Source organism: Mastigoproctus giganteus, chromosome 5 (genome assembly GCF_048544385.1).
Source record: "Mastigoproctus giganteus isolate SK-2022 chromosome 5, ASM4854438v1, whole genome shotgun sequence".
Lineage (NCBI taxonomy): Eukaryota > Metazoa > Arthropoda > Arachnida > Uropygi > Thelyphonidae > Mastigoproctus > Mastigoproctus giganteus.
Window position 1 is genome coordinate 9,651,730 of NC_143579.1, and position 27,028 is coordinate 9,678,757.

A 27,028-nucleotide genomic window follows, 5' to 3' on the forward strand; every position below is an offset into this window, starting at 1 on the left:
CGAGGGCATCCACCCTGTCCTTCAAGCTTTCATATAGGAATATAAAGCTACTCTAGAAAATAAGTTAATATGCCAATTTAAACCAATTTAAGTTAATAAAACAGAAAAAACTTCTTTTTTCCAGAGCAATAAAAGCTCCGCCTGAACATGGCTACTCTCGTTGCCAAGTTAATGTATGTCGTCATCCATATGTTGTCTTATAACAGACAATTTAGGATGAGGTGCAACTGATTCTTCGTCTTTGTCATCATAATTGTCCTCTTGTTCTCCACGAAGAACATTTTCCGCAATCTCTCCCTCAGAAAAAATTTGATAGCCTGGATCACCTTCATCATTTTCGAGTCACTGTTCCACATTCTCAGTTGCATTTTTGTTGTCAGCCCTCAGAAGAGTGTCCCCAAAATTAGACGCCTCAACTCCCTCAAAGTCCATTTCAGGTTCTACATCGTACAACAACTTCTTCTAAGCATTGGCCAATGTAGTAATCTTCATATCTTTCCACGAAGCTGCTAAGTTTGAAGATAGATCTGATGCTGTATGCATGTAAATTTTGCAGTGTCCTGTTGCCTCATATCTTCTTCTTCAAAAACAATCATCACCTCTTCCTAAAACTTCTTCTTATATAACCTCTTACATGCAACAATTACACCCTAATCCATCGGCTGTATCAGTGAAGTAGTGTTAGGAGGCAGAAAAACACATTTAATTCTCCTATACCTGCTAACTAATCTCTCAGCATTAGAGTGAGCAGTAAAACAGCCTTTATTTCATTAGAACAAATTTTCAGCACATCTATCTAACAGCCTTCAGACAGATGTGCGACGCTATCAGATATAAATAGGTTCTAAATTTTTCCTTTAGGACAGAAATTTTTTTGTCCGTTCAATCGAGGGCCTACTGTATTTATTAACTAAAAGTCATTAAAAACTTGTTCATCGCTATCTTCATTACCAAATAACATGTTCTGATCTGCTTGAATTTGATCATCATATGGGTCATCAGCAACTTCATCACTATTCCACAAGAAATCACCATCAAATTCTTTGGAAATACATTTCTTAAATGAATGCACCACAGTTTCCGGTCTGATATTTCCCCATGCTCTAACAACCCATTCACAAACATTTTCTAGTGTCAGAGCCTGAATGCTTCCTCCCTTTGTAAATGTCTTTTCCCCTTCAATCATCCAGCTATTCCATAGATTTCTCATAGCATCCTTAAAAGGTTTCTTTCTTCAGGCAGGCATCAAGTGGTTGCATATTGCTGGTTAGACTTCCAGGAATCACTGCTATATCTGTGATCTAACTTGAGCAACAACACTATCCATCAGATGGCATTTAAACACATCTCAGACCAGTACACTGTTTTTCTATACTCAGTGCCCCTGGCCAGGAACACCACACTTGTTTCAGTGATATTTTCAAACATTGTTCATCCATCCATCCAACCTTTCTCATGAACATGCATGACTACCACATGCCAGACAATTTCTGTTTTAGTAATGTCTTTCTCTTGAAAACTCAGCTTCATGCCATCAGCCAAACATGTTAATACAACATGTAAATCTTTCTTTTTTCATGACCAGTTCTTCAGGAAAAAGTAACATTTTTCCACTATTTGTTCAATGTTTAGCTGACTGGCACATCAAAATTCGCAGGATAACATATCTTTTCATAAATCTCGTACACCAACTGGCACTGGCCTTGAAATCAGCAACGCTCATTTTCTTTGCCTTTTTGCAGGGAAAAATATCCGAATTTGTCAAAAAGAAACGCTGTTTCACTCCTGCCACGCTATAGTGACTTTTTTTTATGAGAACCACAAGCAAGTGAGGTAGTGGAACTGACATTACTTAATATCGTTCATGGGTTCAATGACTGAGAAGATGAAAGAAGATACTTGTTTATCTTCTTTCACTATTATCAGTGAAAGAAGAAAGATAAACAGATAAAGGTGACAGTGATAACAGTGTACTGATGTGGGATTACTTAAAGATGTAACTACCATCAAGAGTAAAGGGAAGGGTTTTTGTTTTCATAAAGGTGACTACAGTGGGCTCAGACAGTTTTTAAATTCTATACAGTGGGATCAACTGATGATGTTACCAACGGTGAATTCTAAATGGGAAGCCTTCAAGGAACTTAATCTTGGAGGCTACTAGGCTTTTCATACCAACTAAGAAATACTGTTCAAGGTTTAGGCCTAAATGGATGTCAGATGAACTAATGAGACATGTGGCAGAGAAGAAAACTGCATCAGATACATATAAATTAATGGGTGACATGGAAGCCTATGATAGATATAAGCTGGTCTGTAACCCAGCCACAAAGGAGGTTAGGCAGGCAAAGACATTACGAAAAATCTTTGGCAAAGGACGCAAAGAAAAACAGCAAAGAGTTCTTTACTTATGTAAACTCTAGAAGGAAGAGAATGAATCAGATTGGTCCACTTAACATAGATGGTTTGACTATTGATGGTCCTGCTCAAGTAGCTGTTAAACTGAATGAGTATTTTGCCTCTACATTCACACATAAGGAGTTATTCAAGGAGGGGAATGCCAGAAGTTTATCAAACTCTAACAGGAAGATAAGCGATTTTGTAATAACTGAGAGAAAAGTGGAAAAGAAATTATTCAATTTAAACATAAAAAAGGCACCTGGGGCAGATGGAATCTATCCAATTACATTGAAGGAGGCAGTGAAGGAAGTAAGCAAACCCTTAGCATAATTATGAGAGCATCCTTAAGTCAGGGGAGGTCCCCATGGACTGGAGATGTGCAAATACATCCCCAATTCACAAAGTGGGTGCAAAGGGTGACACAAATAATTATAGACCTGTTAGTTTAACTTCTGTTCCGGGGAAAATAATGGAGTCACTGGTTAAAGAGGTGATATAGGATCACCTAGAAAAGACTACAGTAATAGTTCAGACAGCATGGGTTTGTTAAGGGGAAATCTTGTCTGACCAAATTGATTGGATACTACAATATAGTCACAAGGAACTAGATGCAAAAAATAATTTTGATATCATATACAGCAATACCCCACACAACACTGATAACTGGTACTGAAACTGTTCCATGTTATGTGAAACCGTGCTGAGTGAGGTATAATTATAATGGGTTTTAACTGAATGCGTACCAGAGAAACAGCCTACAAACAAATTATAATAAATCTATAAACAATTTGCGATTAACAGCCAATGGGACAATTTTCACCTCCAGTCCTTTTAAAGTCCTTGGGCAAGTAAGTATCATTGTAAAGATGAATTTTTATTTTTTATTATCAGTCAATTTTCTTCCTGTTTGACTTGTACTTGAGTCTGATAATTTTGATTCATTTTCACTACTTCTCCTTCACTGACTTTCTTTTCATATACTTCCAACATTTTCAATGGCTGTATGAAAATACTATTATATGGGTGGGATTTTAGATACACAAAAACTGCAGTTTCAGAAAATATGCTAATTACAAAACTACACAAAGACCACAAATCTAGAAAATATCACTCACGAAATCAATCCCTAAAATAAATCTCTCTTGTGAGTATCACTATTGCTGAGATCCATGACAGCCAAGGTGCCAAGTTCCATTGTGCAGTCAAGTCAGTCTGCTAAGACTGACTTGGCTGCAGAATCATTCACTCTTTAAAAAAGTTTAAATAAAGAAAAAGAACCTTCTTGAACAATCTGTTGGTAGCAGAGGGACAGAGAAAAAACTAAAAGCACTAAGAATTCTGGGTAGTCAGCAGGCAAAAGGGATTCTTGGAACTTGACCTGCAGATATGGATCACTTCCAGGAAGAGTGCTGCACTGTTCTCTTTTCCTTGGTGGCACAGGACTCACCTTTCTGGTTGCCACTGGTGAGACTTCTCTAACAATAAAAAATAAACAGAAACAAAATACAATTAAACATAACCTTAAATGCAAATTTACCAAAACAAAAAGGCAGCTGGTAGCACACTCACATTACTCCAGCAATGCCAATTTCCAGGCAACAATTCTGTGATATTTGGAAGGAAATTTGGAATTTTGCATGGTATGTCAAAATTTTGATTTATTTATTCCACAATTTCTTGTTGAACCCTGGTTGAAAAAAAACTGAATTAATGCAAACAAGCCAAATAACAGAATAAATTAAAACAAAGAAGAAACGGGGATGGTCATGAGCATTCAAACTATGGAGGAAAGAATGGGACAGAAGAAACAAACAAATAATACAATGGCCATATCAAGTCTGTATCAAAAAGTAACCTTACTATATACAAACATGTTTATGTCTCCAGGACTATTGAAAAAAATAAAATACTAATTACCACAAAAGAAATCAGCAAATTTATGATTCTATCTCAGTACCAAGCCACTCTAATATTCAAAATACCCATAAAACAAAAGCTAAGGGATAATAAAAAATAAGGGATGAAGGAAACACTGACCCTTGGCAATAATGCAAGACACCCTCTTGCTCAAGGAGATGCACACATAACCCTAATTTTATAACCCAAACATAATCCTACCTGTCAACATTAATTTGCTAATTTGTTTCCTGGCAATTAGTTTTATTTTCTACAACAGCCCTATGCAAGTATCTCACAGAAGAGTGTGAGAGGCATTGCTAAACTATGGGAAGAACAGTCAGCTTTTAGGCCTAACAGAAGATTGTTTGTTTTTTGGTTTTAAGGAGCATTAGCAACTAAGGCCATATTGCTCCGGGATATGCGGTGGTCATTCCTCGACCTTTCCGCATACTCCGTATTTGGTGGTGACGGGCTCGAACCCCGGTCTAATCAAGAAGCATGTGCTACGCACTGCTGCTCCTTCCCACCTGGCTACGGAGGCGCGCCTAACAGAAGAAGCCAGGATTAAATATTCAGACTAAGACAGATTACAGAGAAGTTATGGGAAGATAAGACCCTGTATATTTGATGATCTTGAAAAAGCAAGCAAATGACCTAGAAATCCACTTGTTTAAATTTTAGAAAATCATACCATCAAGGATTTGATTTTCGTTTTTTATGGCACAAAAACATCAAAGGTTATAATAAACCAGGAATAATTTAAATTTACACAAAAGATTCTAAGATTTTGGTAACCCATGAAAAACGTTACCTCGTCAAATGTTGTATATATGTACAAATAAGTAAAAGGCAATATAAGGGTAAAAAAATATATTTCCTATTTTATATACGTATATACATATTAATAGCACATAAAAAGTTAAAAAACTGCTGACGCACAGTCACTGTCAGATAAAATCTGACAGAGTGCATAAGGCTCAGTCAGATGCCTAAAAGCAATAGAACATGCACTTCTAAAAACTGGACAGTCTGTTAAAACATGCTTTAAGATAAAATGGTGTCACACACACACACAGGAACATCATCAGCCATCAGTAGAAAAGAATGTATCAGATGACAATGTCCTATGTGGAGCGGAACAAAAACAACTTCTTCTTTACAAACCCTGTGTAAACTAGACTGCCACGGTTTGGTTACAGACTTAATCTGATTTAGTTTGTTTGCTAACTGCCTATGCCACGAGTCTTGCCACTGCGAATATATCTTAGCATTAGCAGAGGCATATGTTGCAAGAAAGCAAGCTTACACAGCATCAACAACAACAAAAAAAAAAAAAAAAAAAACACTTCCACTTTACCCCTCCGTTCGTTCGAAATACCTGTACAGCTCAGACTTAAATTTATTTAGGCTATCAACTTCCACAACAAGGGATGGAAGTCTGTTCCACCAACCAACTACCCGCTGGCTAAAGGCAAATTTCCGCACATCTGTCCTACATCTGTCTTTCCTCAATTTGAATTTATGCCCTCTCAGGTGATTATTCTGAGCAAGAGGAAGAATCCCATCAGCATTGAGCATGCTCAAACAATTCAAGGCTTTATACACCTATATCAGATCACCTCGCCGGTGCCTAGTCTCCAGACACTGCAATTTACAAAACATAAGCCTTTCATCGTAAGAGCAACTCTTTGTTCCATTCACTAATCTTGTTGCCCTTATCTGTACTCGTTCCAGCAGCTCTACATCCTTCTTGAAATGAGGCCACCAGACCTGTATACAGTACTCAAGGTGTGGCCTGACCAATGCCATATACAAGGGAATAATCACCTCCTTATTCCCTGCTAGAAAAATTTCCGTATATCACTGACAAGACACCATGAGCTACTCTTGCAGCCCGTCTGCACTGCTCAGTATCTGCCTGCACAATTAACCCCAGGTCCTTTTCATTCTCTACCACTGTCAGTGTAGTACCACAGAGTTGATACGTTGCTCTGGGGTTGCTGTTTCCCATATGTAGTACTTTACATTTGTCAATGTTAAACTTCATTTGCCACTTCTCAGCCCATCTGCTCACTCAACCTTTCCAGATCTTGTTGCAGCAGCATAGCATCAGTAATGTCCTTAACAACCCTGCCAACCTTTGTATCGTCTGCAAACTTGGACATTAAGCTTGATATACCATCATCAATATTATTTATAAATACAGAAAACAATAATGGACTCCACTAATAACATTAATCCACAATGAGCAGTGTCCATTGATTACCACTCTCTGTCTTCTCCCCCACAACCACCCCTTTATCCATAACAGCAATTTGCCTCCAATGCCACACTGCTCCAATTTGTGCAGCAGTCTTCCATGTGCAGCAGTATCAAAAGCCTTTCTAAGATCCAAGTATATAATAACTCCGCCATGGACGGTCCCAAGCCCGGCTGCGAAAGGAGGAGGGTGGTCATCCTGCCGAAATGACCAGAACCGGGAAACCGGGGAAACTAGGCAAGAAACCGCATGAAATTCGGAACAAGCTCTTACAACAATGTTACCGCATCCGGGGTAGCCGATGCGCCAGCACTGGGGACCCAGGGTACTGGTGTGAAGTGGACCACTGGCCACAGAACAAGCTGTTATAACAATGTTACCGCATCCGGGGTAGCCGATGCGCCAGCACTGGGGACCCAGGGTGCTGGTGTGAAGTGGATCACTGGCCACAGCAATAAGCTTACTACGCCGAAAAGGACAATTAACATTGGCGAATGGAATGTTCGAACGGGGCACCACGTTGGACAAAAGGAAATCATTGCCCAAGAACTACTTAGGTGCAAGATATCAATCGCGGCATTATCCGAATTAAGGCTCACCGGGTCTGGAACGATGATCATCCAACCACCAGCACCTAACGAAGCGGTTATGCTATTATACTCTGGTGGTGAGAAACGAGAAGCAGGAGTGGGCTTTATGGTCGATGCTCAGGCCACCAGTAGTGTGATCGCTTTCCAACCAATATCGGACCGCCTGGCAGTCCTTACTGTCAAGGGCACCATCAAGACCCATATTATCTCCGCCTATGCGCCAACTGAGACTAGCCTGGACCCGACCAAGAATAACTTCTACAACCAGCTCCAACATACGCTGGATTCAATTCCGCAGACAGAAGTGATCATCCTCGCAGGGGACTTTAATGCCCATATTGGCGTGGACAGATCTGGTTGGGAAACAACAATGGGCAAGTTTGGCCATGGGAAGATCAATGACAACAGACTACGTTTGTTGTCCTTTGCCGCATCTAACAACCTGATCATTGGAAACAGCCATTTCCAGCACCCTCAAAAACATCAACTTACATGGCGAAATCCATCTGGCAAGGACTCAGCAATCCTGGACTACATTTTGATCAATGCCAGATTTCGCTCATCACTCATGGACGTTCGTGCCATGAGGGGACCTGATTGCGGATCTGATCACTACCTCATCCGGGCTAAGGTGCAGCTCAAATTACGGCATGCAAAAAGATCATCTCGGTCAGCCAAGCTGGACTGGAGGCAGCTAATGAATGCTGCCAACAAACAGGCATATCAGATCGCCCTATCCAACCGCTTCGAGATGCTGGCCGTGCCCGAGGATATAAATGAAGAAGAAAAGCAGATCTCTGATGCCATCCTGGAATGCGCCAAGCCCCTATGTCCACCTGCCCGACGTCGAACGCAACCATGGATATCAGACGAGTGCCTCGACCTCGTGGACAAACGGAAACAGGCAAAGTTGGTCGACTTTGAACGTTACCGGCAGCTAAACCAAGAAGTCCGACAAAGAATGACAGCAGAAAGAGAAGCATACTGGAACCAAGTGGCAGACGATCTTGAAGTGGCGGCATCCAAAAACGAGTACCGCACTCTCTACCGCACCCTCAGATGTCTGAGTGGAAAGACCAAATTGACTAGTGACAACATCAAGAATGCTGATGGGACCTTTGTGCGATCACCATCCGAACGCCTGCAACGGTGGAGTGAATTCTTCAAAGCTTTGTATAATCACGACCCACCTCAGGGACCGCCAGCAACAGCACTCTCGATCGACCCCTCTGAGGTCTCCATGGTCGATGTTGAGCCTACAGTAGAAGAAGTGAAAGCAGCCATACAATCCCTGAAGAATGGCAGGGCACCAGGAGTGGACCAAGTCACCACAGAAGCGATCAAAGCCGGGGGAGATGTACTGCTTCGCCGACTACACTCACTCCTCAAAACCATCTGGTGCACCGAACAAATTCCGTTAACATGGAGGAAAGCCATTATCGTACCGATCCACAAGAAAGGTGATAACCGGAACTGCAAGAACTACCGTGGCATCAGCCTCCTTTCCATCATCGGAAAGGTCTTTATGAAGATCATCCAGTCAAGACTGCAAAAACATCGCGAGCAAACCAGTCGAGAAGAACAGGCAGGATTTAGACCCGGGCGAGGATGCTGTGATCAAATCTTTGCCATTCGTCAGCTGATGGAGGAGAGGATCCGGTGTGGACAGCGAACCATCATTGTTTTCATTGACTTTAAGTCTGCTTTCGACTGTGTCCACCGGCCTGCCTTATGGAAACTACTAGAGGTTGAACATGTACCTCGAAAAGTCATCACACTCCTCCAAACTGCATACAACGGTTTAACCAGCCAGGTGCGCATCCAGAACGATTTATCTGAGGAATTTACCATCCAAACTGGAGTCCGCCAAGGGGATGTAGCCTCCCCGTTGCTTTTCAACATCGTGGTCGACGCCATTATGAGGCAAGCATTCAGAAACAGACAGGGCATACAATATGACAAGGATCACTATGTGACTGACCTGATGTTTGCTGATGATAGTGCCATCCTTGCCGGTAACGACGCTGAAGCCACGGACATCCTCTACGACATTGCCCGCATTGCCCGGCCATACGGTTTGAAGATCAATGCTGGTAAGACAAAGGCCCTGACAACAGATGGGTCGCAAGCCACCATCTATCTCGAAGGCGTCCAGATCGAGCAAGTGCAGGACTTTAAATACCTTGGGTCGCTGGTCCAGGAGAAGAAAGTTGCATCCACCATGGAAATCCACAGCAGAATTGGACAGGCGGCCACTGCGTTCGCCTCGCTCAAATGATGTCTGTGGAAGAGGACCAACATTTCCACAAAGACTAAAATCCGACTCTTCCGGACTTTGATCCTGCCCATTCTTCTTTACGGATCGGAAACATGGATTTGTCTCAAGTTAGATTTGAACAAACTTGAGGTATTCCAAATGCGATGCCTGCGGCAGATCTTGGGCATCTCTCTTCGCGACCGCATCACTAATGATACCATCCGCGCCAGATGCCAACAGCAACCAACCATTGCCGACCAAATCCAGAAGCGAAGGCTCAGATGGTTTGGCCACGTATGTAGAATGGGCACGAACAGAATACCATCCACACTCCTTTGGAGACAACGACCCACCCAATGGAGCATCCAACGGACCGCGCCTAGGAAAACGTGGGCCAAGCAAGTGGAAGATGACTTGAAGAGCCGACGTCTCGACCTTAACCAGGCCAGGACTGAAGCCATGGATCGTAAGATATGGAAGAACATCACAGAGCAAGTCCGAAACCCTGCGGCACCTACAGCAGCATACTGGTTGCGTGGCCAACCGCCTCCCCCAGCTGCCAGCTAAGGACAGAAGAAGAAGAAGAAGATATAATATCAAAGTTATTCCCTGCATCCAGTTCTTTTGTGACTGCATCATAGTATCTAATCAAATTGGTCAGGCAAGACTTCCCCTTAACAAAACCATGCTGTGTCCGAGCTATAAATGAAGTCTTGTCTAGATGATCCTGCAGTGCTTCTTTAACCAGTGCCTCCATTAATTTTCCGGGAACAGAAGTGAAACTCATAGGTCTATAATTACTTGTGTCAGCCTTTGATCCACTTTTGTGAATTGGGGTCACATTTGCACATCTCCAGTGTCTATGGGTACCTCCCTGAGTCCAAGGAAGTTCTCATAATTATGGCTAAGGGTTTGCTGCCTCCTTTAATATAAGTGGATAAATCCCATCCATCCCAGGTGCCTTTCTTGTGTTTATCTTCAACAATTTCTCTTCCACTTAACTCTCAGTTATTACAAGATTATCTAGCTTACTGCCAGAGTTGAATACACCTCTGGCATTCGCCTCGCTGAATAACACCTCATGTGTGAATGTCGATGCAAAATATTCATTTAGTTTGAGCAGGATCATCAACAGTTGATCCATCGATATCAAGTGGGCCAATCTGATTCATCCCCTTCCTTCTAGAGTTTACATCAGTAAAGAACTCTTTGCTGTTTATCTTTGCATCCTTTGCCAAAGATTTCTCATAATCTGCCTTTGCCTGCCTAACCTCTTTTGTGACTTGGTTACAGACCAGCTTATATCTATCATAGGCTTCTGTATCACGTGTTAATTTATATGTATCCCATGCATTTTTCTTCTGTGCCATCTGACATCCATTTAGGCCTAAACCTTGAACAATATTTCTTAGTTGGTATGTAAAGTCTAGTAGCTTCCAAGATAAGTTCTTTGGATGCTTCCCATTTTGAATTTGCTTTTGGTAACATCATCAGTTGGTCCCACTGTATAGAATTTAAATACTGTCTCAGACCATCGTAGTCGCCTTTACGAAAGCAAAAACCCTTCCCTTTACCCCTGATGGTAGTTACCTCTTTGAGTAAATCCCACTTCAGCACACTGTGATCACTGCCACCTAGTGGTTCCTTTATCTGCAGATTCTGAATGCATGAAAAATCACTACTGATAATCAAATCAAGAGTATTACTCCCTCTAGTTGCCTCCCAAACATGCTGATGTAGAAAACAATCATCCAATAAATCCACAAAAGCCTTGCTAGTGTGTGAGTGACCAATCCACAAATTCCAGTCAATATCTGGGAAATTAAAATCCCCCATTATAAGACTCTCTGATTTACTGGCCCACTATTTCCCTGTACAGTTTCTTATTATACTCATCAGAGTCATTAGGCTTGTAGCACACTCCTAGTCTCAAATTTGATCTCCCAATGCTTATGTCACACCAAACTGACTCGACACTGCACTGTCCAGCGATGTCGACTGGCTTCACTTCCTTGGATTTTATGTGTTTCTTAACTAATGGCATAACCCCTCCTCCCTTCCTATCCTGTCTATCCTTTCTGTAGACGTTGTACTCCCCAAATTCCAGTTCTGCATTCCTTATATCTGTGTGACACCACGTCTCTGATATTCCAACAATATCTGCCTTTGACGCTTTGAGCAATACCTCAAATTCATCAAATTTATTTACCAAAACTCCTAGCATTGGTGTACAAGAAGTATACATGCACCTGTTCCTATTCTTAGCTACCCTAACACAACCCATGTATTTACTTATACCGCAATGACTCCCAGCAGTCTCTGAAATATCCTGCATCTTGTTTTCCAGGCTTCTGCTCGTTCCAATAGAAGCAGTGCAAGAATCTCTTTCACCTCTGCCAGTGGCTACTGTTAATCTATTAGTCCTTGTATCCCCCCCAAGCTAGCAATTTTCCTACCTACCTAACACTGCCCTGATACCATCAGCAAATATTCTTGCACCCTTTCTAATTAAGTGTATCCCATCCCTGTAGAAGCAGTCTCTCCTGTTAACAAGTACAGACCAGGCTGAAAAATATTCTACCCCTTGAGCTTTGCACAATCTTTCCAGGGCTGAATTGATCGACAAGGCTCTCATCATATACTCCCTCCTATCGTGTCTGGGCAGAATTGTAGACACTTTCAATTCAAATCTTGTTATGGATTATTTGCCTTTAGTCTGTATAGGGGGACTGATAGGCTAAGATTATTTGACAGGGTGGCTGATTTGGCTGCATTGTCAGCAAAATCATTTCCTTTAATCCCGATGGGGCTGGGGATCCAGCAAAAGTGGATATCGAAACCACCTTCGTAGGGTAACCTACGAAGGGACCTGCACAACCTGGGACAGGATTGGATGATTGTTTGTCTCATCGCAGATAAATCCTGGTAGGGACCTGCAGAACCTGGGACAGGATTGGATGATTGTGTGTCTCATCGCAGATAAATCCTGTAGCACACTCAATGAATTGGTATATATAATAAACTGCCAGTGTTGCCAAGTTTTAATGTTGTACAAAGCTAATTCTACAATGTGCAGCTCTGCAGTGTATATGCTGCATTCAAGAGGAATCTGCTCAGATGTAATACAGTCAGAAAACACAGCTGCAGATCCACGCATGATTCTGACTTTGAGCCGTCTGTGTATACTGGTGCGAAATCAGAATGTTTCGCTCGGTGTTGTGAGTAGAGCTGAAGGTAGACAGCAGGTAGAGTATTTGACTTCGTCCAATTTTTAAAGGAGAAGTCACATGCTGGAGTTGGGCATGCCAGGGTGGAAAGGCCTGCTTGGGTGATAAAGCAATCTTGTCTACCGTGAGGTTCAGCTCTCTGAGTAGCTCTTGGACACATATACCAAATGGACGGTTGGCAGTCTGATGTGTGTTATAAAGATTTTCCCATCATGGCTCAAAAACAGATGTCCACGTGGGTGGTGTGGCAGAGTGTTCACCTTAAAAGTATATCGTAGAGACAACTGTTTTCGTTGAAGCGACAAGGGCAGTTCATTTGCTTCGACATACAGACTTTGCACCGGAGATGTTTTTAATGCACCAGTAGCAATGTGGATAGCTTGGTGGTGGGTGGATGGGATCAAGCCACTGAAGGATGCTATTCCTGGCGTACGCATACACTTGACAACCATAATCTAATTTTGACCACACAAGTGCACAGTACAAACAGAGTAATGTGCACCAGTCTGCAGCCCAACAGGTAGAAGAAAGAACACAGAGAAGGTTCAGCCCTCTCATACATTTGGTGCATAGCTGATGGATGTGATGGAGAAATGTCAGCTTTCTGTCAAATATGAGTCCCAAGAATTTCGTTTCCACTACTGGAATGGTGCTTTGTCCAAGTCTCAATTTAGGTTCGGGGGGGGGGGGGTGAAGCAACATGCACACAGTCTTCTCTGATGAGAATCTGAAGCCATTGGCCATTGTCCAGGAGTTAAGACAGTCAATGGCTTGTTGTAGTTTTTCTCTCTCTCTCTCTCTCTCTCTCTCTCTCTCTCTCTCTCTCTCTCTCTCTCTCTCTCTCATGTTGCATTACTGGGAAAAAATGCTAAAATCATCAACTTTATGCACTCTTTATGGTTGGAGGAAGTTGTTCGGTAATACAATTAACTTTAATGACAAAAAGCATAACACTTAAGACAGATCCTTGCGGTACCCCTTCCTCTTGGCAAATGAGCTTTTTCCAAGTCCGAGTAGGGTGGAACCTACTCGGACTTGAAAAAAGAGGAAGGTGGCCTGTAAGACCAAAGTTGTAAATATCTTTTAAAAAACCAAATCTCCAAATAGTGTCATACGCTTTTTCCATATCAAAGAAGATTGGCACCAGGTGCTCTCTTTTAAGGAAGCATCTCAATAGATGTTTCCATTCTAATTAGGTGGTCCAAAGCGGACCTATTCTTTCGGAAGCCGCACAGATTTTGAGAGAGAAGGTCATTTGATTCTAAGTAGAATAAAAGGCAAGCATTCCGGCCAGCCTGATCAATCTTCCACTGAGGTAACCTAAAAGGAAGACGATCTCCCACTGTGTAAGCAGGTTATCACGGGGAAGTGATCACATCCATACAGGTTTTCCTCCGCCTGCCTGGTAAGAGAAGGAAGGAGAGAAGGGGAGCAGATAGAAACATCAATAGCAGAAAACGTATGGGTACACATTCTCTCCAATAATTTACACAAGCAGCTAGTCAGAGCAATAGGGCAGTAATCTGAAGGAAGCTTAGGATCCTCGCCTGGCTTGGCAAATGCAAGAATAATTGGCCTTGCGCCAGGCACCCGGAAACTGCTCTTCAAGGAAAATTCTGTTGTATGGGAAGAGCAGTGGTCCATGGATTTTGGTGGAAGGTGTTTGATCATTTCATAATGGATGTCATCTGGTCCAACAGCGATAGCTTTTATGAAGGCAAGTGCTGTTTTCAGCTCACAGATGGTAAAAGGACCATTATGTCAGTGGGAGCCTTTTGATCTAAAATTAAGGGCCTGTTTTTCAGTTTTGTGTTTAAGGACCAGAAACTCAGGGTAATATGATGATGTTGCTGAGATGTTCGCAAATGTTTTCCCATTTGCAAACATCTCAGCAACAACAGCACAGCAACACAGACTACTGCAATAGCCAATGCTATTGCTAGAGTCTTCAATAGTACATCTATTATGTTCCAGAACCGACGAGGGGTGTGCATTGTATTTTCTGCACTTTTTCCCAGACTACCTTAGAGCTGGTTGCCAGGTTAACAGTTGGCACATAATAGCCTTAGATGCTGATGCACCATAAAACTCCTAATAACCAACCAACCTGATTAAAAGATGATGTAAAACGGATCCAGGATTCTTTTTTGCTCTTATGTTGGATAAAATGTGCTTTGGCACACACACATAGCTAATAAATTTGCTGTGGTGGAGTATCGGCAGATTATCCCCCATGATTTGTTTTTTTGCTGCTGTGCATTGTGGATTCCACCATGGTTTTGGAAATGTTGGAAACTGGGAAGATGTTTTTGGAATTGCGATTGCAGCTGCTTGGACAATACTTTCTGTGATGTATGTGACTGCACCATTGATAGGCTCCTGACTGACTGTAGTGATGTCAAAATTTGCGAGATGTTGAAAGGCATTCCAGTCAGCCTGATCAATCTTCCACCTGCTTTCCTGTTTTCCTCCACCTGCCAGGTAAGAGAAGGAAGGAGAGAAGGGGAGCAGATAGAAAGATCAATAGCAGAAAACGTAAAGGAAGAAGGTATTTGTTCCCACATTTAGAAGGGAGAGGTCATTGTCATTTAGCATATGCTCTATGATCCATTGTTGTTAGCACTACCCCACAGTGTGTTATGTCCATTAAAATCGCAAGAAGTAAGAAAGGGGGAGGCAACTGCATTACAAGATCATCAAGGTCCTCCTGGAAAATGTCGGTCCCAGGTGGCAAATATATAGAGCAGATGGTTAACAAAAAACCAACTGTAAGACAAATTGCAACAGCCTCTATACTGGTTGTAAGTAGCAAAGGCTGAACTGGGGTCTGGTTGCCCACAAGGATAGCTACTCCTCCATGAGCAAGACCATCCACAATTCTGTCCTTATGAAAAATTGTGATGTTACATATGATGGGGGTCATCATTTGCCTTTAGGTGTCTCCTGCAAGCAAAGGCAGATTGGCTTGTGCTTTTGCAGGAGGGCCTCGATGTCATCAGTATTTCACAGGAATCCACAATTCCATTGCAGAAATTTAGCCATTATTTTGGCTTGGTGGGTCCATCAGGCAGCTTCCGAGATGCTGAGGGCTTACTTTTGTCACTCTTGAATTTATCTTTTCTGGGAACGTATGGAAGCTGTCCCGTGTCCATTTCCTCCTCAAGAAAGAGCTCCAAGACTGTTTCTTCATGTACCTTCCTTCTTCTCGACATCCATTTTTTCTTGAGAACTAAGATGTACGTCAGGTTTCTTATTCTTTTCTCAGCAACCTGTTTTCTTGTTGGTGGAGCATCAGGAAGTACAGATATAAGAGTGGGAGCTGACTGGTCCTTTTGTGCGGGTTTTATTGAACTTAGCAGGAAGCTTGCAATGGGAGCGAATGACTCCTTTGGTGGTATGGTCATTTCGGTCTGAGTTCCAATGGAACATCTCCCTACTACCATCTGAGCATAGGTTGCTTATTTGTATTTAGGGATTTCACCATTTTCCTTGCCTCTTGATAAAATATGTTCAGCTCTGCCTTAAGTTGTTGAATCTCTTTTTCTTGTTTCCACCTCTGGTATACTCTTGAATAGGCCGGGTGTCCTTCTTGACAGGGAATGCAGGTTGGTTTTGCAGCTGAACATGTTGTTTTGTGGTCCTTGGCACCACACAGAGTGCATGAAAGGACTCCACGACAAGCCATCTGTGAGTGTCCTTATTTCTGACATTTGAAGCACCATAAAGGATTTGGGACGTACGGATGCACTGGACAATTAAAATAGCCAGCTTCAATCTCATGAGGAAGAGTTGGTGAATTAAATGTCAAGATAATATTTCTGGTGGAAACAAGTTTCCCATCCCTACGCATGAATATATGTTTAACAGCTGTCACTCCTTGGGGTTTTAACTCACAACAGATTTCCTCTTCAGTCAGATCCATCAGATACCATTCCACATTCACATCACAGGATGAGTTAAGTGTCTTGTGGGGGGGGGTGACAGTGATAGGCATTTCCCCAATAGCTGTAGCATGGAGGAGCTGTTCTGAGTGCATGTCACTTCTGGTTTCTACAAGTATGTCACCTGAGCAAAGCCATTTGATAGACTTAGGAGAGTCTGCCAAGCCTTCCAAACATTTCTGGATAAAGAAGGTTAAATTTTTCCTATAGGCTTCTCACTAGTTGAGTGAATTATCAAGAACCAAGGTGTTGGGCTTGATATAACCTCCTTTTTTTTTTTTTTTTTTTTTTGTCATTTTGCAGAAGCGACGTTCTCTTGGTCTACGGTCAAATTTTCAGTTAGGGACTGGGTTGGGGCCCCAGAAGAAATTAGTCTATCATGATTCAAAAAGTTTTGAAGTGGTTTAGTGCCCGGGCTCCCCACCCACCACAGAGCCCGAAGAGATGCCCACTACCCGGAATGCAATAAATGCAATCAGGGGCAGAATGCCAGGGCTACCCAGACAACATACCCGCACTGCTGCCTGCCTGAATCCTATCCCTCAGACTATGAAGGTAGGGGCATGGCACTGACACGGTTGACCCTCGCAGGCAAGCCTACTAGCCAACTGATCCTAGCCGGGCCTTCCAGGACCACCCATCTTGTCAAAACAGGGGCCAAAGTGGTGTATTGAAGCTGGGCCCCCCTCAACCACCAGGATTCCCCTTTCCGAATTTCCACGGGTTGCAGCGCACGGTAAACATGCCAGATTCCATTGATGTTAGCCTGGAACCTAGGCTGTTGATGTTGGGGTGTTGGATCCCAGTGATGCTAATCTGGAGGTTGAGCAACATCACTGGGAGGTCCCCACAACATGTACAGGTGCCAAATTTCTTTAAATTTCTTAGAAGATTATCCTTGAGGGGACCATCAAGGATAATCTTCTAAGAAATTTAAAGGAAACAGGAAGAGAATAAGAAATTTATATAATATAAAACCAAATATTATATATTTGCCAGTTTTATATATAATTTATATAAAACTAGCAAATCTGTGATAAGGATTGAAGGAATAACTGAAAAACGGTTTAAAGTTAAACCTGGAATAATCTGCACCTTACAACCACTTCATTTTATAACTTTTATGGACAATTTAATAAAAGCATGCAAGCTGAATTGTTAATGTGGAAGTGAACAAACAAGCTCACATAAATCGAGAAATCAAGACAAATTCCTAAAACTAAATTAATTCAAGCACACAATGATCCATGTTTCCGAACCTCTTTGGACAAAGGTTTCCAAGTCACTGCCACCACTGAAATTATAAACCTCATCCAGAATTACAATCACCACCCCCTGAAACTCAATACGATGAGAAAATGGATCAATGAGAAAATAGATCAATCAATGGAAAATAGAAAGAGCAGTCCTTGACAATCCAAGAGGAAGGAATGACTGACTGACTGGCTGACACAGACAGACAATCTCAAAGATGTGCACATTTTTTAGAAATAAATAAATTGCAAGCCACAGAAACAATTACTGGGTATGTACAGAAAAAAAATTTGTGGCATGTGGTAAACCAGCACAGACATTAAGATTACCCACCATTTGCATCTAAGGTGATGTTCAGAGCGACGATAACTGAAGGGCACATATTCTTCAATATAACTGCTGAGATGGCTTCACACACTTGTTTAATTTCATCTTGATTTCTACCATACATTACATACTACTCCTTCAAGTAGCCTCAGAAGTAGAAGTGGGGATAAACCAGGTGAAAATGGGAAATACTTCCATTTCAGGATATCCACCAGCCTCTGAAATGATTATCAAGATAGGGCATTACATCATGGCGATAGTGTGGGGTGTTCTATCCTACTGGCAGTTAACTACTTCATTACCATAGAGCTTATAAATGGCAAGCAAAACAAGCATAACAAAAATTACAGTATGACAATTCCCCTTAATGATACTCAACACCGTGGTAAATTCACTGACTTCTCTACATGAATGCTTGGATTATCAGGAGACTAATACGCAAAATTATGCCAGTTCACTGTACCACTGAGCTTGAACCAACCAACCAAACAACCTAGTTCAAAAATCTGGCATCCTCATCCAACTTTGTCTTAAACCATTCATTAACTCAAGTGGTAATTGGGATAATCTTCATTCATATCATGTAGCAATCTTGGCACATAAGATCAGCTCTCTTGAGAATATGATATATACCTCTGCTGATTCCAGTCTCACAGACAGCTTGTCCTGTAGATATCTGTGGTGATCATGCAAACTGCTGCAACACCAGATCACTACTATATGTCTGAAATGTCATAATTTCTTGAAATCTTCCTAAGTGATTTTGTGGAAATTCTGTCTCCAGTGTCTTTGAACTTCACACTCATTTTCAGATTTCCAGTATCACTTTATAATTGCTTAGCAACAATGTTCCAATGTCACACATCCAACTACCATTGTTCACACTTTGCATTATGGGTATAATCTTGCTTCTATTTTTAAGAAGTAGCACCATTTTTTATTAGCAAAACATAGTAATCAATGTAATAAGTAATATATATATATATATAAGTTGAATATATAAGAAATTAAATAAGGTATATTAAATAAGGTGTGTAATATGGTTTATGGACTAGGGACACTGCATTTTTTGCAGAACGAACCCAATAACCATAATGAATATATAAATTTAAATGAGAGGATTGGGGATGAGCACAGAATACAAACTACAAATGGTGATTGGAACTACAGAAAATATGAAAAAATAATAAAGTACTTATTGTTGTATATTTCAAAATTTAATAAGACATAATAGCACTTGATGTATCAATTAAAAATTTAAGATATTTTAATTTGTGATATGTATTATACACGCAATGAGTTGACTTTGCTTTAGTAAAACCCTCTTGTGTAGAAACAGACTGGTCTATAATGTTCACTTAAAGTTAGAACGGGATATAAGATTGTAGTTTGCACATGTGGCAATCAGTTGAGTGTATTGCGAAAAGAATGAATCAGAGTCAAGAACTTTCCAAATTCAAACCTCAAATGATTGTGGGAGCAAGACATGCAGGTGCCAGTGCCTCAACAACAGTCAACAAGGTTAAGTGCTCCCATTCAGTGGCATCATGAATCTACTGTGACTAGCTCAACAACGGTCGAACAACCAGAAAAAGGTCACACATGGGACAACCACATGTGGTCGATGCCTGTGATGAATGTTGTGTTGTGGCTTGTAACATGGAGCAATGCAACAAATTGGCCAAGCTAACCGCACACACAGGATTAGCAAAGACCAATATTCACAAAGGCTATGTGCAGGACATCAGCTTGTATAGGCTATGGCAGTCAATGGATATCATGGGTATCCATGCTCACTGCAAGACACAAGAAACTGCACCTTGCATGGGCATGTCAGCATCAACACTGGAACACCGGCATGTGGAAATCTGTCAACTGTTGTAATGAATCCTATTTCCAACTGTATCATGCTGATGGGCATATTTGCATTTGGAGCAAGTAACATGAGACCATGACACCTGGATACACTGTTGGTTTCGGCAGGATGCAGAGAATGGTGTTATCGTTTGAGGACTTTTTGTGGTTAATTGATTAATGGTTAATATTGATTAATGGTGATCAGAGGACCCAAGGTCCTCTGATCACCATTAATCAATAGCTTGATAGGAACACACAACATTCTATTGTCACCAACCAAATACACCCCTTCATGATGACAGTATATTCAGAAAAGAGTCAATAGAAAGTTACTCCAGCGTCTATCAAGACAATGTGCCATGCAGCACCGGACTAAGATATTCCCGTGCCCAAAGAAAGATTATTTCAGCGCCCTTTTGCATTTTCTAGAAATCTTCATAAGGGCAGCAAACCCAAGCTACAATTAGCTTCTTCGTCCCTGTAAGAATGGTGCCCCGGGCGGCTACCCTGTTAGCCCATGCCTTAATCCGGCACTGGCACCATGACACAAAGCCTAGCAGGTTGCTAACTAGTTTCAAGAATGTGACAGTGAAATCTGTATCCTCCCATGGCCACCCAACTTGTCTGATCTCAACCCATTTTGCATGTTTGGGACCTAATGGAAAGGGATATTCAATGTTACGACCATCCCAACAATGTGTAGGCATCACTAGAAACACTGTGCAACTCATGGGTATTACCATCATAGGACACCCTATAACACCTTTTAGAGGCCATGCCAAAATGTGTATGGGCTGTATTATGGGCAAAAGGTGGCCCTATATATATTGGTCAGGTATTAGTAATGCAAAGCCAACTCTGTACATACCACATATTGCAATTTGTTATGTAGTGCACAGAAAGCAAATAGACAGGTATTCAGCAACTTGTTTTGTGTGCATTTCCAGATTGATTTCTTTTTTCCCTCACAGCAAGTGCTATGCAGAAAATTTTTAACAGTTCACGAAGGATATCCTGCATTCAGAAATCAATACCAAATTACTGATTGAGCAGTACACTGTATTATCTAATGAGCTGCTCTGAAAAATACTGATAAAAGGACCAGAAGATACTGTACATATTAGAATTGAAATAGTTCATATTAATTTCTAAATTCAGGATATAACCCCCTACCAATGTGTGAGTTTTGTTGCGTAAAAAACACAACAAAAAGTCACAATGTCAAGTTGTAATATGGCTTGGTATCACAAAGCGTCATCAGTAGGTTGCAGAATTGGTTCAAAGAAATATACAGACCATTCATAGATGTTAAGCTTTAGGTGGTACACCATGAATGATGCTAAAGCAAGATTGCAATCTCTTCCTCTTCCCCACCCAGTAAAATCAATGTTTGAAAGCTAGCCAGCTAATCTGAAGCTTAGCGACAGGGGACAGAGATATAGGTGTCAATCTAAAAAAAAAAATCATCTGCATGGACATGAACTTCATGCAAGAAAACCTGTGGTACGTGTTCTGAGTGTCCTACATCACAACAGAAGAATATGGGTGCTCAAACTTCATAATTGTACTGATAATGAATGGTACCGTTTGCACTTCAGAGATGACTCTGGGTACAGAGAATGCAAATGGATGAATGAAAGAATAACCTGAAACAACCCTAAAGGTTGTTTCAAGTTAGCTGAATTGCTGGCATTAATCTCTGCGATCATACAGACCTCCACATTATCGGGACCATAACTGCATGCAGCTATACAGACAAAAATCTGCGACATGATCCTCCCCTGTGCTGGAGCTATAAGTGAAGAGTTCATTCTGATGGATAACAATGCTCAACCCCATAAGGAAACTGGAAATCAACAAGGTATCTGTGATTTCTGTATCACAAATAAAAAGTATGCAATTTTAAAAAAAAAAAAAAAAATATATATATATATATATATCAATTATTTACACAACTGTTTAAAACAGCTAAGTTCACCTGTGTAGGCTTTTAAATTTCTTAGGGCAATTAATAATCTTCGAATTTCCTCATCTCGGGCATCATTTTTATGCATAACTTCTTTTACCTCATGTTCTGATATCTTTAAAAGTACCTCCATTGTTATGATTTTACCACACATACCCTGTAATAATAAATAACATGATGATAAACATTTCTACTTTTTTAAATTGTTTTTTTTTTTTTTTTGTTAAAATTCAGATGTATCAAATAATTTTGGATGTTTAATCGAGGGGTACAATACATAAATTAAAAATTTAACTGGAATATGAGAAATACAACAGATGCTTTATGAGCAATAAGACATTTTCACTTTGATTAGGCTCCTTGACTTGTAACAACTCCAATGGAAGCAACATTCCCAAAGTCTATCACACACAGAATTCTCTTAAAACTCTTAACAAAGGAATTGATACCATTTTCAGAACTAAGTAGAATAGAGAGGTACTAACCCACAGCAATCTTTTTAACAATTCCCCAAATATACAGGGTGTTTCAGTTAAACGTTTCAGAACTTCTAAGAGGGGTAGGGTACATCCTGACAACTCGAAATCATATAGCAATGTAGGGTCGGAAATGCTTTCCTGAAGCGGTGTTGTACACAGAAGCACCATAAAGAAAAGAGACCGTAAGTGAGAAATCGTTTTAATAATACATGAAAAGAAGCAAAAGGTATATGGATTAAAGTGAGTGTTCGAAGTTTCTTCCACGGGCTACAATGCACGCCTCACATCTCCGACGCATAGACATCCGCACAATCTGGAATACTCCAGGCGAATTTCGAATTTCTTCGGCAGCTACTGCGATTCTTGCAACCAGCTCCTCAGCATTGTCAACAGGGGTGTCATAAACTAGCGATTTCATATGACCCCAGAAATAAAAATCAAGACATGATAGGTCGGGTGACCGAGCAGGCCAACGCACGGGACCACCACGTCCGATCCACTGCTGACCAAATGTGACATCCAGGTAGTTACGAACATCTCCGCTATAATGGGCAGGGGCTCCATCGTGTTGGAACCACATTGGCGGTTGCGTCGATGCAGACATCTGTTCATCTCTCAAAAGTTGTGGCAATACTTGCTGCAGAAAGATCAAGTAGATAGGTCCGGTTAGACGACACGGTAACAGGTAAGGTCCGATGAGGTGATCTCCCATAATACCTGCCCATACATTGACCGAAAATCTAATCTGTGCTGCACGACGTCGTATTGCATGCGGGTTCTCGACCGCCCAGATATGGTCGTTATGCGTGTTGAAAATTCCTTCCCTTGTGAAGGATGCCTCATCGGAAAACAACACTTCAGCAGGAAAAAGGGGATTTGTAGCACATTTTCCAAGGTACCACTGTGCGAAAGCAATACGAGGTGCATAATCCTCCGGTTGCTGTGTCTGGACACGCTGCACGTGAAACGGATGCATGTCTTGTTCTCGGAGAATCCTCCAGACGCTGCAATGGGAAACCCCGACTGCGTTTGCTAGACTTCGTGTACTCGTTCTTGGCTTCTCCTGTACATGCTGCAGCACATTCTGTTCGACGGCTGGAGTCCGTGCTGTTCTTACCCTGTCCCTGTCAGCTCTTTCAAATGAACCTCTCTCAGCTAACCTCTGGTGCAGTCTTGCAAAGAAATTATGACTGAGAATACGCCTCGTCGGATATCGTTCCGCATACAAACGCTGTGCGGCTGGCCCACTACAATTTGCAGCCCCGTACGCCAAATGCATATCGGCTAACTCTGCATTCGTGTAATCATCCATCCTACTAACTTGGCATTCTTGTTCAAGAAATTCGAAATTCGCCTGGAGAAATCCAGAATGTTCGGATGTCTATGCGTCGGAGATGTGAGGCGTGCATTGTAGCCCGTGGAAGAAATTTCGAACACTTACTTTAATCCATGTACCTTTTGCTTCTTTTCATGTATTATTAAAACGATTTCTCACTTACGGTCTCTTTTCTTTATGGTGCTTCTGTGTACAACACCGCTTCAGGAAAGCATTTCCGACCCCACATTGCTATATGATTTCGAGTTGTCAGGATGTACCCTACCCCTCTTAGAAGTTCTGAAACGTTTAACTGAAACACCCTGTATAACAGTAACAATACTACAAATAAATAACTAACAGTAACTAATAATTTTCTGTTAAATTAACTGCCAATTAGAACACAAATTTATTTTATCTTGCTTTAGTCATCATACAGAACAGTACAATTTTTAGGAAGAACTGGTTTTGAAGGCTATTTTCACTCTGAGGACACTTGCACATAAGAGGGACAAATTTTTGGTAAATTTCTTGTTCTGAATTCTTCCTGTTTGACGATTAATTACTTTAAGATGAAAATAATACTTGAATTATATAGGCATATACCCTATAATTTTAAAGGAGGTGGCAAGTGAGTGCATTAAGGCTAATTATGAGAACATAGGAGAGATTCATTGGATTGGAAAAGTGCCAATGTATCGCCAATACATAGGAGTGGGAAATTACCAACCAGTCAGTCTAACTTCAGGGGAGGGAAAATCATGGAGGCAATTATCAAGGGTGGAATTCAGGTTCATTTAGATAGAAATGGAATTCTGAAAGATACACAGAATGGTTTTGTAAAGGGAAAATCATGTTTAACAAATCTGGTTAGCTATTTTGACAGGGTCACTCATGAGCTGGATTTAGGGAATAATTTTGACATATTGTTTATTTAGATTTCAGAAAAGCATTTGACTCAGTCCCACATGAGCATTACTTTATAAGCCGGAACAGGTTGGAATCACAAGGAAAATCCTTAGATGGATAGCAGGATGGCTTCAGGGAAGGAGGCAGAGGGTTGTGATAAATGGTTATTTCTCAGACTGGGTTAATGTAAGAAGTGGGGTTCCCCAAGGATTTTCTTAAATGACATTGATGAAAGAATAGAGAGTGTATAAATTTGCAGATGATGTAAAGGGCGGTAGAGTTGTTGTTGGTATTTGGCTTAACGACACAAGGGCTACTGAGGCCAAATTGTCTCTACTCAGTTTATTTAGTCGAAATATACTGGTGTAGATGTTAAATTAAATACTCCTGTATAGGCCAATACATTTTAAATAGATTACAAGTTCTTCTATATTTGCATAATTTCCCAGGATATGAATTAAATGATGTGCGAGGTTCAGCCTAGAGACTGACTGAAAAGTGTTTGACAATATGGTTGAATATAAGGGGCAATCAAACAGAAAATGCCTAACAGTAAGTTAACTATCACAGGAAGAACGCTGGGGTGGATCTTCTCCCAGTAGCAGGAACAGATGGGTATGATGAGTGTGTCCAATTCTGAGTCTTGCCAGTACCACTTCCTCTCGTCTGTTTCGTCGAAAGCCTGAGAGCCACAGCTTTGGTTCTTGCTTTATCTGGTAAAGTTTGCTGTCAAGTATTCCTTTTCCAGATCTGTGACCAGTTGTCGTAACTTGCTTTGCAAATAACAGGCTTACAATCAGTGTAAGGAACCTGAGGATGTTTAGCTGCATGGTCCGCACTTTCATTTCCTGGAATGCCAGAATGGCCAGGGATCCAGCAAAAACTAATTGACTGATTGGACATGCTGCAGGAAAAAAGACGAGAATGAATGTGTTTCAAGGTAGGATGAGAAATTCTTCCTTATGGCAGAAACAGCACTGAGGGAGTCAGTGTAAATTATGGCAGGTGAGATGGAAAGTTCAATAATTTTACTAAGTGCTAATTTGATGGCAAGATGCTGCAGCATCTTCAGCTGTGAAGGTGCTGCAAGCTAATGGTAGTGAGGCTGTAACTGTAAGAGAAGGAAAAACTGCAGCAGCACCAACTGCACTGGCTGTTTTTGATCTGTCAGTATAGATTTTACAAGCATGAGAATTCAGAGTAGTGTGAGCTAACTGCAACTGCCTGATATTAAAGGAAGGTATAGTATTCTTCCCACACTCCAGAAAATGTGTATCATGAGAGGCAGAAACGTATGTCCAAGGTGGAACAGGTGCAATTGCATCCTGAAAAATATCACTTAAATTGATATTCCAACTCTGAGAAAGCTCTTTAATCCTGAGTGAAGCAGGTCTGTTTTCATTTGGCTTGCTCCCATAGATCAAATCCCACTGAGTATTATAAAGATACTCCCAACTGGGGTGAGATGGTAGACTCTGGATCTTAGCAGCATAATGATTTCCTATGAAGATGTAATGGAGGTTCATGTGCATCGATATAAAAACTCTGGGTTGGAGAATTGAATGATGAATGAGCAGAACTGAATGATGTTAGGCATTATTTTGGTTTGGCTGAGGATGATTCATCTGACCGTTTTTTGTATGCAAGGCATTTTTTTCGGTCTTTTTTTGGCCACTGGCATGGAGTTCTAGGATAGGTTCTTCATAATTTGGGTGTATATCCACTTCCATAGTGTTGGTGGATGGATCAGTTTCCTTACAGTCTTTATTAGGTTTCAATTTTTCTGTGTCATTTGAGACTGTCAGAGTATTAGTTGGGATATTAATTGGGATGTTGGTGGCATTGCTGGTTTCAGTTTTAGAATATTACATGCACGAACTTCACGTGAACAGGCAAAGTTTTTACGGCTCCATCTAATACAAAAGTTTTCTTAAATTTTTGCTTTTTTATTGACTTAAATTGGCATATTAATTTATTTTCTAGAGTTCCTTTATATTCCTAAGTAACAATACTTTAGTTTAATTTGAACTTAGATAGAGATTTTGTAAGTAATTACTTAGTATTGGTAAGGGTATCTAATCCACGTGTTGGACAAGCTTTGCAGCTCCCGCAAACCCTAAGTTTTTAATTATATTTAGCCAGTTTATTGACTTAATTGTTAGATTAAATTATTTTCTATAAGTAGCTTACAGACCTAGTCAAGCTCTGTGGTTTATTTTGAATTTAGATAGCACAATTTTGAAAGTAATTAATACCCCATGTCCGTAGATTTACCATTCGTAACTTGCCACCATTGTTATAGATACGTGTACCCCGAACTAGATAGCGTAAGGTTTTATGGAAAACTAGA

General features: G+C 41.0%; 1 protein-coding gene across 5 annotated transcripts in view; it reads right to left on the reverse strand.

Moving 5' to 3' along the window:
- The window catches only part of ksr (kinase suppressor of ras), a 341,876-nt gene that overhangs the window by 250,108 nt on the left and 64,740 nt on the right, over window positions 1-27,028 (reverse strand). For all 5 annotated transcript variants that reach the window (XM_090373903.1, XM_090373901.1, XM_090373904.1 and 2 more), the window contains exon 3: window positions 21,988-22,132. In XM_090373903.1, the coding sequence (XP_090230029.1) occupies window positions 21,988-22,132 (145 nt within the window). The remainder of the gene's footprint in view (window positions 1-21,987; window positions 22,133-27,028) is intronic.